At 38.3% G+C, this 12,644-nt stretch overlaps 1 protein-coding gene across 4 annotated transcripts in view; it reads right to left on the reverse strand.

Moving 5' to 3' along the window:
- SPIDR (scaffold protein involved in DNA repair) overlaps positions 1 to 12,644 on the reverse strand; it is a 486,766-nt gene that overhangs the window by 144,316 nt on the left and 329,806 nt on the right. For all 4 annotated transcript variants that reach the window (XM_045789117.2, XM_087864884.1, XM_087864886.1 and 1 more), the window contains one exon: positions 12,371 to 12,618. In XM_045789117.2, coding sequence (XP_045645073.1) covers positions 12,371 to 12,618 — 248 coding nt within the window. The remainder of the gene's footprint in view (positions 1 to 12,370; positions 12,619 to 12,644) is intronic.

Genomic DNA, 12,644 nt, shown 5'->3' on the forward strand with positions numbered 1-12,644 from the left:
CTGGGAGACAGGGCAGGAACAGGTCACCTGACAGAGCCAAACAGGGAGGAAAGGGACAATAAGGTGTAGCAGCCTAGCTAGAGCTGGAGTCAAGATGGGTATTACACTTAATCTCACCCCATCTGTGCTTTTGGCTATAGAGGTATGTGGTGTTGTGTGCTGGCATTTGGCTGCCACTGCATACTCTGCCAGTCTATGTGTTCTGTCCCTCATAGCTCTACTCTGTGCTGTCATCTCAGAAAAGTACATTCCAGAGCTGCAATCTAGCTCACAGGAAAGTTCTAGCATGACCACAGTACTGCTCCAAAATGCAGCTGCAGACACAGAGGGGTGGGGATACAGACTATTAGAGGTCTCCAGCCTCTTTTAGCAACAAAGTTTCCAGGGAAAGGAGGTCAGAGATAGGCAGAAAATTCCATGCCTTTTATATTGGGCCACTTTGAAATCATTCTCAATCTTGATGGATAACAGGTGCTGGAAAATCATCAAGGCCAGGTTAAGATGCAAACTTAGAACTATGGATACACATACCATGTCTGGCTATGATTCTGGAAAACTACTCTTGCTATCTTCATTCTGTATGAAAATTTCATTTTCATGATTGTCTATACTCACAGCACAAGGCTGTTGTCATTCCCTTTGATCTTTTCCTTCAAGTCTAACAACAATTTAATACATAAAGAAAAGAACATGGGAACTTTCATTTCAATTTCATATTATCAATAAGCTCATTAAGGATACATACTCAGGATATGTCTGTCATAAATGTAAAGGACGGATCAAATGACATGGGTTGATATTATAGAATATTTATTTTTATTTATTTTTTTTTAGGGGGGGGCAGAGGGAGAGGGAGAGAGAATCTTTAGCAGGCTCCATACCCAGCATGGAGCTCAATGTGGGGCATGATCTCATAACCCTGAGATCATGACCTGAGCTGAAATCAAAAGTCAGATGCTTAACAGACTGAACCACCCAGGCACCCTTGAATATTTAAGAACTTAAACATAGTGCTTTCAAATAGTCTACAATTCTAATTCTATTCTGAAACATTTAAAATTTCAATCTGCTAACTGAAACCTGATACTAGATCAATAAAATAATAAAAATTTAAAGAAGAGATAAAGGGTAGAAAAATGGCTCCATTTCCTACCATTTAGAATGGGCAAAATGATACACAGAGACATAATATAGTGCCAATAGTCATAAATGTGAAAAAAAGAGATATAATAGAAATATATTTAGGAACATATATAGTAGGAACAGTATATGCATAAAAAGCATTAATGAATACTACCACTACTACTTTGCATAATCCTCACCAGCAAGGACTTTACAATCTTATAGTAAAGGCTGACACATGTGTAACTAACTACAGTACAAAAGCTATAACAGTCATAAAACAAATAGTGTTAAAAGCGTTTACTTGGTGTCAGGCATTTTATAAATGTTATCATCATTAAATCTTCAAGTTTGAAAGTAATGGTACTAACTTTATGGGGCTGTTGTGAAAATGGAGAGATAAGATCGATTGGTCGATCTATCTGCCTACCTACCTACCTACCTACCTTTAACCCAAAAAAATATAGCTAAGTAGTTTTTCATTCTATCATGCTGAAAAAGAGGCTAACTCCATAGGGGAAATTAGGAGAGATTTCACGGGGCAAGTGGTATAAGACTGGGTAGTGAAGGATGCACAGGACTTCAGGAGAGAAGGATAGAAGAAGACGAGCTACCATACTGCACCAAAGCATCAAGCAGCGGTTTCTTTTTCCCTGCCTTAAGATACTTGAAAGAATTGACAGGACAATTAAGAAAGAAAAAGAAATAAAACCTACCTGGATTGGAAATGAAGAAGTAAAACTATCTTTATTTAAAGATTACATAATTTCACATATGGAAAATCCTAATGGATCCACTAAAAAACTATTAGAGTTAATAAGCAAGTTCAGCAAGACTTCAGCAAATAGGTCCATATATAAAAGTCACTTGCACACCTACACATTAGCAATAAATATTCTAAAATGAAACTAAGAAAATAATTTCGTCTGCAATAGCATAAAAGAATACTTAGATATAAATGTAAAAAAGTGTTAAGACTTCTACTGAAAACTATAAAACACTGCTGAAAGAAATTAAAAAACTAATGAAATGAAAAGACACCTCATGTTTATGGATCCAAAGACTAAATATTGCTGAAATGGCAATTATTTTCAAAGTGATCTACAGATTCAACATAATCTCTATCAAAAACCCAATTGCTTTATTCCAAAATTGACAAGCTGATTCTGAAATTAAAATATAAATCTAAGAGACTAAGAATTCCCAACACAATCTTTAAAAAAAGGTTAGAGTACTTACATTCTGATTTCCAAATGTACTATAAAGTTTTAGTAATTAAGATCATTATGGTACTGGCATAAAGGTAGATATATATAGGTCAATAGTAGAAAACTGAAAGTCCAGAAATAAATACTTATATCTGTGGTCAATTGTTTTTTGACAACAGTACCAAGAAAGTTTCAAAGAGAAAGAATAGTCTTTTTAGTAAATGGTGTTGGACAACTGGATACACACATGTAAAAGGATGAACCACCTGGAAAAATTAACTCAAACGGATCGTGGACCTAAACATAGGACTGTAAACTGTAAAACTTTTAGAATAAAATATAGGAGTAAATTTTCATAATCTTGGATTAGGCAACTGTTTCTTAGATGTGACATCAAAACACCAAAGCACAAGAGAAAAAAAAAGATAAATTGGACATCATTAAGGTTATAAAGTTTTGTGTTTCAAAGGACACTATCAAAAAAGTGGAAAAAATACTCCACAGAATAGAAGAATATATTTTCAAATCATATATATGATAAGAGACTTGTAATCAGAATAACTAAAGAACTCTTACATTTCAACAAAAAAAGGACAAATGACCCATTTAAGAAAACAAGCAAAGGATCTGAAGAGGCATTCTCCAAAGAAGTATACAAATGGTCAAAAAGCACATGAAAACATGCCCAACATCATTAATCCTTAGGGAACTGCAAACCAAAGCAACAAGGATATGCCACTTCACATCCACCTGGATGGCTATAATAAAAAAGATAATCACAAGTCTTGGTGAGGATGTGGAGAGACCAGAGCCCTCATACACTGCTGGTGGGAATGTAAAATGGTAGTTTCTTTGAAAAACAGTTTAACTCTTCATAGAATTAAACACGAAGTTACCATATGACCCAGCAACTCTACTCCTAAATATATACTCAAGAGAACTGAAAACGTATATTCACAGAAAGAACTTGTACACAGATGTTCATAGAAGCACTATTCATATTAATCAAAAGTAGAAACAACCTAGACGTTCATCACCTGATAAATTAACTGAATATGGCATACCCATACAATGGAATGAAATACTGATACAAGTCACAACATGGGTGAGCCTTGAAAATATTGTGCTAAGTGAAAGAAGCCAGTCATAAGACCATATATTGTATAGTTCCATTTATATATGTCCAAAACAGTCAAATCCATAGAGACAGAAAATTGGTGATTGCCACAGGCTGGGGGAAGGAGGAGTAAACAGTTAATGGGTCTGGGGTTTCTTTTTGAGGTCACGAAAGTGTTCTAATATTAGACTATGGTTATAATTGCAAAACTCTGTAAATACAGGAGTGCAAAGAAAATATGGCAAAATGACCTTGGGATATCTTACAGACCATCAAGAACTGTCTTAGAGAGGAAGTAGCAAAACTTAAGAGCTAGGTACCTGAGACTGAAGTGTTTATTTAAGACTTATAAATACAGAACTAATGATTAAAAGAGGATTTAAATTTACTGTGAGAGCACAAGTAAGGGAAACCTAAAGAATGAGATATAGTTCATATCATTAATAAGAATACATTAAAAAATATGAGTCCCCACTCTCATATTTTTTGCATTGCAATAAAAATACTCAAATCATTGAAAAAGAGTAATTCCAACTTTTCTGCAACATGAAGAAAAAAAGAAACTTCGGAAATAAAGTATGAATAACAATAACAGCCTTATGAGAGGGTGATGTTAAGTAGTTTAATCAACAGAATCAGTCCACAGATTCCTGTATGTGGTAGCATGTAGAAACAGAGCAGGTGAGATGGTCCTGTGTACTGTTGAGGGGGAGGAGATGGAGGCTTTCCCTGGGGCTCTTTCATCACTGACACATAGGTATCTCTGTTCTGGGGAAGGAATGCCATGCCACTCAACCTCTACGCACAGAAAAGGAGACCTGAGTCCACTATAACATCCAATCATTTAATAGGAAGAAAAGGAAACATTCACAATCAGGGAAAAGAGCTGCATGTACCTAGGCAGACCTGGCTGGTGAGCACACAGCTGAGGAATCAGTGCACCACAGCCGACAGCCCTCTCATCAAAAGGAATCTTGCAAACTTGATACAAGTCTTTCTCTACTGTCCAAACACGCACAAAAGCTAATCATCATAAAAGAACACTAATCATCACAACCACTACATACTAGTTTGTGTTCCTCATTCTGCTTTAATACTGTATCATTTTCACCATCAGGGGTCTGGGATGTCTTTAAATGCTCTAGACAAAGACAAAAATATACCAGCCATAATTACCAGCACCATCCAATACTGGACCCAGCACTAGGGGTTTTCTGTGGTGTTTATTACAGAGGAACTTCTATGCCTCCATCATTTAGAAGGCAGTAGTCACATTTCATATGTATGAATTTACATAAATGTTTGTTTTCTAAAGTAAATGAGCTGCAACTCCTTGTTGATGGGTGGGGGGCGGTGCAGCCAGGGGAGTGGTGCAAAAGGACAGGAGTAAAAACCACCTTCAATCAAGCTTCTCCTGCAGCCAGGCAACAGACTCAACTCTAACATAAATGTTGGTTTGTAATATGATCTTCTTTCTTTATTTTAGGTTTCTATTATTGTAACAATGTTATTTATCACTATTTTACAATTTTGAAGTCTTGGCAATTACTTTTGAAGAGCTAGTGAGCCACCTTCTATTGAGTCCTTATGTAAGAAGCATAATGCTAAACACATTACATACATAATCTCAGTTTATCTTTATCATGAACCTGAATAATGGAAAGAAATAATTCCAATTTCATAAATAAGGAAAGAGAATTTTCCCCAAGTCTTCCTACTGAGTGGCGGAATCAGCATTTGAACCTAGACCAGTTTGATTCCAGACCTTCTGCTCTTCCCATTAATGGTCTGCCTCTACCTCAATGCATTTTCAAAAATTTTAATTCCAATATATTAACATACAGTGTTATATTAGTTTTAGGTGTACAGTATAGTGATTTAACAATTCTATATATTAGTCAGTGCTTATCACAATAAGTGTACCCCAATGCATTTTTAAAAGAAAAATGGTACCTACACTGGAAACCATGGACAGAATGCCCTCATGAGTTTTGTTGTTCCGTTGAACATTTGACATTCTCATTCTCTTATGCATCAACAAAGCACTTACCATAAAAATCAAAACCTGTCCTTCCTCCCCACCTCCCACTCACTCTTCAACTCCCTACCAGCTAGCTTCCAGTCTTACGTCTCCCCTGCACCTCCTAAAGTTATACAGGAACTTCTCAGCAACCCATTGCATGTGTTTCCAGTCCTCATTTTATTAGGCTGCTCTGCACCACCAACTTCGCTGCTACTTGCACACACGGAAAATCCTGTCTTATGTGCTGCCACAGTACATTGGGTCTTCCTCTTCCACCATTAGCCCTTCCTCTTTAGTCTCCTTTGCTGGTCCCCTCTTCTACCTGTTTTCCAATGCTACAGGACTTTAGATCTCTGTGCTAGCATTTCTTCTTTTCTTCGTGTCTACTTTTTCCCTAATGTGATCTCATTGGCCGCCCTGGTTTTAGAGACTTACTAGCTGTGACACAACACCCCTAGAAGGGGTGTGGGGAAGAGGAGCAGGAGGAACCACCTGGGATGAGGGCTAGGGGCATCTGCCTTTCACTGTATGCCCTCTAGTGCCTTTGGAACTCAGCACCACGGACAAATATAACCTATACAAATTAGCAAATAAAATCAATGAATGTACAAATGCACGTCGTGACCAGCTATAGGCTGAAAACTGCCAAATGTTTATCTCCAACCTAAAATTCTTCTCTGAATGTGAGATCTTTATATTCAACTTTCTCATCTGACACCTCTCCTTAGATGTCTCAGGAATCTCAAACTAAATAGGCCCCAAACTGAATTCTTAAGCTTCCCTCCAAACCTGTTCTCATCCCAGTTTTTCTCACCTCAGTAAGTAACTCATCATTCCACCAAGCAATCAAACTGAGCACCATTCTTATTATTTCCTTTAACTTCACTCTCTCCACATCCAATCCATTCTCAAGTCATCACACATATCTAGAAGGTGACCCTTTTCTCCACATCCCAGTGACGCCATGTGAGACTCAGGAGCCCAGGCGGACTTGGAGTCCTACAGTGTGCCTCTTCCTGGTCTCTCCACTCCCACTGGGACCAACTCCATGTGCCTCTTCCTCTTCCTAAACCATTTTCCATCTCACAACTAAAGTCATGTTCCAAACAGGTAAAGTTTATTTGGGGTCAGTGGGCAGCCCTGGCAAACACTGCAGACCATGTGTGCAGCCTACATCTGGCTTGCCTCTCTGGGCTCTCCCGCTGGTCCACACATCTTGGCCAGATCAGCATCTCCCTCCTGTCTAGGAGTTTTCAAAGGTGTGTTTTGCTTTTTTTTTTTTTTTTTTTAAGAATTTATTTACTTATTTGAGAGGGAGAGACAGAGCACAAGCAGGGGGGAGGGCAGAGGGAGAGGGAGAAGACTCCACGCTGAGCAGGGAGCCCTACATGGGGCATGATCCCGGAACTCCGGGATCATGACCTGAGCCAAAGGCAGATGCCCAACCGAATGAGCCACCCAGGCGCCCCTATGAGCTTTCAAAGATATTCTCTCTTCCACTGCAATTCTCTTTCATCTGCTTTTTACCTATCATCCACTTATCTCTCAGGCACCAGCTTAAATAGTACTGCCTTACAATACCCATCTTTGAATTCTCTAAACTAAATCTTGTCCCTTCTCCATTGGTTTCTCTCATAGTGTCCTACTTTTCTTACCAGAGCACTTATCACAACTTATAATCATAGATGTACTTGCTTTTAATTGTCTTGTGTGGGACTTCCCCACTGGACTATGCTCCATGACCATAAGGACAATGTCTGACTTTGTTAATCACTGAGGACCCAGAACCTAGCCTAGGACAATAGTGGATTTTTAAAAATCTTTCCTTAGTGAAAAGGAAGAAGAAATACAGGAAAAGAGACTAAAGGAAGAGTCAAAAGATGAAAAGAGAAAATAAAATATCAAGATTTGGAGAAAGAAAATGTACTCTTTTCCTGAGCTCAGCTCAACAAATTTCTATACAACTATAATGCATGATAACTATTAAACTGTTAAACTGGGAGGTTCTGTCATTCCAACTTTTTGTCAGAACATAAGACCACTAGCAAGCTGAATTCAATGCCCTAACAAAAGACTAACTCTCCCATTATCAATACTTCTGTAATGACAAGCAAGAAAGAATGTACATCTCTAAAGGATAAAATTAAATTATTTGTCCCTAAGTTAAATATCTGAAGGAGAAAGGATGCGGATGTTTCAGAAAGGGAGCAAGAAAGTCAATGTTTAATGGCAACCAGCATGGTCTGGGAGTGAGGTAACACGGTCCAGAGTCCGCTCCGCCATGAGGTAGGGAGTCACTAAGGAATTCACTCACTTTTTCTTTGTCTCAGTTTCCTCTATTATAAATTATCTCCAAGACCAGTGGTCCCCTTCTGCTAAAAAACAAACAAACAAACCCCAACTAAACAAACAAAAAACCCCATTACTTTATTAGTCATGCATTTATTTCGCATTCATTCAATATGCAGTGGATCTAGATAAAGGTGGGTTTGGGCTCTGAACTGTCTGCCTAGATTAGTGGTTAGGGAGTGCCTTCGAAGTTGGTTTTTTGTTACTTTTGATTTTAGTGATTTATAAAATTCAAGTTTATACTGGTTATTCTGACCCATAACACTTGAGAAACTTTGTAGAAGTGTTTTCTTTAACAGCTTGAGTTAAAAGAAGTCATTCAGAAGAACAAGGGACAGAAGACTCTTACATGTTATAGTTCCGAAATCTAAAATGTATATGTGTCAGTCATCAGGGAAATTCAAATCAAAACCACATTGAGATTCCACCTTATGACAGTTAGAATGGCAAAAATTGACAAGGCAATAAACAACAAATGTTGGAGAGGATGTGGAGAAAGGGGATCCCTCTTACACTGTTGGTGGGAATGCAAGCTGGTGCAGCCACTTTGGAAAACAGTGCGGAGGTCCCTCAAAAAGTTAAAAATAGAGCTACCCTAAGGTCCAGCAATTGTGCTACTGGGTATTTACCCCAAAGATATAGACGTAGTGAAGAGAAGGACCATATGCACCCCAATGTTCATAGCAGCATTGTCCACAATAGCTAAATCGTGGAAGGAGCCGAGATGCCCTTCAACAGATGACTGGATTAAGAAGATGTGGTCCATATATACAATGGAATATTACTCAGCCATCAGAAAGAACGATTACCCAACATTTGCAGCAACATGGACAGGACTGGAGGAGATTCTGCTAAGTGAAATAAGTGAAGCAGAGAAAGACAATTATTATATGGTTTCACTCATTTGTGGAACATAAGAAATAGCAGGGAGATCGGTAGAAGAAGGAAGGGAACAATGAAGGGTGAATGAACCACAAGAGACTATGGACTCTGGGAAACAAACTCTGGGAAACTCTGAGGGCTTCAGAGGGGAGGGGGGTTGGGTGTTGGAATAGGCCGGTGATGGGTATTAAGGAGGGCACATATTGCATGGAGCGCTGGGTGTTATACACAAACAATGAATCATGGAACACTACATCAAAAACTAAGGTGTACTGTATGGTGACTAACATAACATAATAAAAAATTATTTAAAAAAATTTAAAAAATAAAGTGTAAGTGTATATATATATATACATACAAAATCTAAAGTGTATATATATACACACACATATATATATATGTATTTTAAAATTTTATTTATTTATTTGAGAGAAAGCATGAGCACATGTAAGTAGCGGGAGGGGCAGAGGGAGAGAATCTTCAAGCAGCATCCCCAGTGAGCGTGGAGATGGACACAGCGCTCTAGCCCATGATCCATGAGATCACAACCTGAACTGAAACCAAGAGTCAGATGCTCAACCAAAGGAGCTACCCAGACACCCCTGAAATCTAAAGTGTATTTAAATAATGTTTCACAGCTCAGAGGAAATGAGCCTTTTGACTGAATCTATGTGTCCCTTTTCTGGACTGGCTGGCTCCAAATGAATTTCCTTTTATTTTTCAATGTTGGCAACAATCTGGCTGTCTGCCATCAGAAGATGAGCCCTTACTGATCTTAGAAAAGTGAGACTGCTAAAGCACTGGGGACAGATTGAGACAGACACCTATGGCTGAGGCGCTAAGTGCACTTAGATATGACTCACCACAGTGCTCCATGAGGACTCCTCTGGCCTCGTTTGGGCAGAAAAGGGAGAATTATTGCGGCAAAATATCTACCATATGACAGAGTCATTTCTTTTTTGCAGGCCTTAATTTCTTGGGATATGGTCATTTCTGGCACTTTATGGAAAACACATAGTGATCAACATTGTCTTTCAGTTCACCGATAGAAGGATCTCTGGGGTATAGCAGGTTATGGCAAGAGAGCAGACCTGGAGCTGCCCACAGTGTAAGGGGTCACTATGCCATTTCCCTGCCTGCTGCACTCATGCCTCTGGATGAGAATGACTCCCATGTGCTGCACAGGAGTTCACCCAAAGTTACAGGTAGAAACTGTAAGTAGAAAAGAAAGGAATCTTTCAAACTATAAACTTAAGTCTTTTAATAATGTTTTCTCTTATATACATGCTACATGTGTATAAATAAAAGTCTACATTAGAAAACATGTTTCTAAATGATCCTCCAAAGCAGATATTTTAATGCTTTTGATAATATGCCCATTAGCAAAGAATTAGTACAGGGTTAAGTATAATTTTCTTTCTATATTAATTTTGTTTGTAAACTGGAGCTTGATCATTATAATAGCATTATGAATCTAGAAAATATTAATAATCAGTTTTACAATAGTACTTTTTTTGTACCCAAAAGACATCTCAGAAGCCTTGTCCTCAAACCCAAGCTCAAATGCTATGATTTTCTCTCCAAAGGTTCATTTTCTTACACAATCCAATCAATTTTCCCTGTGGCTGGGCACTTTCACTACTCCTACTGCCCAGGATGACCTGACTCCCCAGTCAGGCTTAAACTTAATCAATCACATCTTGGTCCTAACTCAATTTTATCCCCTTTCTTTCAGCTCCATACTCTCTACAACCCCGACATATTTGGGATTCTATCTCATGATGTTATTCTTTTTGTCCACCTGTATAACTGTCAGCAAGTTAAGAACCTCTCTAAGGCTCAGTTTCCTCATCTGTGAAATGGGACTAATGTCCTCTAGACTCAACATTGTATAATCTCATGTGTGCTACAGGAAACACAGCACACACAATGCATATTTAATTACATCTGAATAACTGAAGGTTATTTTCTTATTTTTGAAGTTTATGCCTGGCCTTTTTTCAATCCACAATTTAGGACAGTTTCATTTTATATGTCCCAGTGTATGTTCTAAGGTACAAATCCAAAACATTCGTAATGCCAGCCACTGGCAGCAACTCACCAGAAGCTAACTTCCAATTCTTCTTTTTGCTTAACAAGTAAAACAAGTACCACCAAAGAAGCTAGAGGGATAGGATTCGAGGTGTACACTGCTTGTGATTACTCAAAAGGAAGCAACCTGTCAGTTTCTCCTTGCCTTCTCATCACTGTGACTCAGTCCCTGCTGTCCCCAATCTCCTCTGAGTGTGTGTGTGGTCTGCGTGCTGGGCTGGAGAAGCTTTACCAAGATCATCATTGCTTAGGTTACTCAATATTTCCTTCTCCAAAGCCTAATGCTGGATACATTCCATGAAAAACGCAAAGCAAAACAAAACCTATGTCTGATCTAATAGTGGCTCAGATAATTCTATTTAGGTTTACCACAGATTTAAGTTAAAGACTACAAGACTGGTCTACACCTAACAAGTTAAAAACCCTAAAATGATATAATCATTTCAGACGTACACATATTCCAAACAAAATTAAAATTTTTTCTATAAATCCAAAAGAAATATTCTCTAACTCTATACCTGAAGGAGACTTTTTGAAACTCATAGGACTTTCAAATAAAGTGCCACCCACCTGAAGAGGATTCATAATTAACACAGAAATGTTTCTTGTCGCTCCTTCTGAATGCTATCAGAAGGCACTATAAGAATAGGATATTGCTATAATTACTGCTTCTTCAATATGTGTTTTCTTTTAAGAGGAGATATAAAAAAAAGGTTTATGAACTGGTATCCATACTTTTAATTTCTATTATATTATAAGTCCATCTCACTGCTTTGAGGACAGTTTCACACAGAAAGAAATACAACCTCAAAAGGTTATGCCAAGGCTGTGACAAATAAACCCTTCAGTCAATGACATGACTACAGCTATTTGAAAAAACACAGGAAGGGCCTAAATACAAGTAAAAGAAGATATCATTCCCATATTTAGTATGAACAAAGTACTTTGAATATGGGTTTGGCTAATGTAGCTGCACTGTCACCAAGGTAGCCCCTAGCCACATGGGGCTACTTTTAACTACAGTTAATTGAAATAAAATAAAACTTGAAATTTAGTTCCTCAGTCCCATTAGCCATATTCTGAGTGCTCAGTAACCATACGAGGTCAGTGACTACCCCACTGGATAGTATAAATATACGACATTTAATTCATTGCAGAAAGTGCTGATATAGGTTAGAACAGCACTCTCTGAAAGCCACAGATTTATTAATTGCCATTTACTTACTTAGGTTTTTAGATACATAAACCTTGACAGATATTGCAGTGGTCTTTTTAGGTATGGTAGTCACATGTCCTGGCTTTTCTAAAACAATACCAGTATTTGTCTATATTACTTTTAATAACATGAACCATTAAAGGTAAAAGTAAATGCAACAAATTAAATTTTTAGTAGGACTTTTTATATTAAATAAATAGATTCCTTTGTCACACCACGTGTCCCAAATTTTGATGCAAGAAAAAACAAAAATTAAACACTCATGTACATGGTAAAGGCAGCCAAGAGTCTACTTTCTCCAGGAAGAGTCTCTACTTTCTCTAAGTGACTCTAGCACCGACGCCTGTGTCTTAATTACTCACCGAACTCTAGGTGGGTCTGAGCCAAGTAGAGCAGCTGAACCACCTCCCTGCTGATATCCGCCGGGAAGATAGTAAACTCTCTGTACCACCACTCGGACCCCAACTCCTGACCATGTGGCAGCTCCCTGGCTTTCCACTGCATCCAGAAGAGAATCCCTCAGGGGAGCTTGGGCTGGGAAGCACTGTTTGGCTTCCTCATGTCCGTGGTTGCAGTCTGTCCTCATGGTAGTGAGACCACTACACATAACCTGGCCAAGACATGCAAAGGGAACAA

The sequence above is a fragment of the Ursus americanus genome, chromosome 9 (assembly GCF_024610735.1).
Source record: "Ursus americanus isolate L20-20 chromosome 9, mUrsAme1.1.p, whole genome shotgun sequence".
Taxonomy (NCBI): domain Eukaryota; kingdom Metazoa; phylum Chordata; class Mammalia; order Carnivora; family Ursidae; genus Ursus; species Ursus americanus.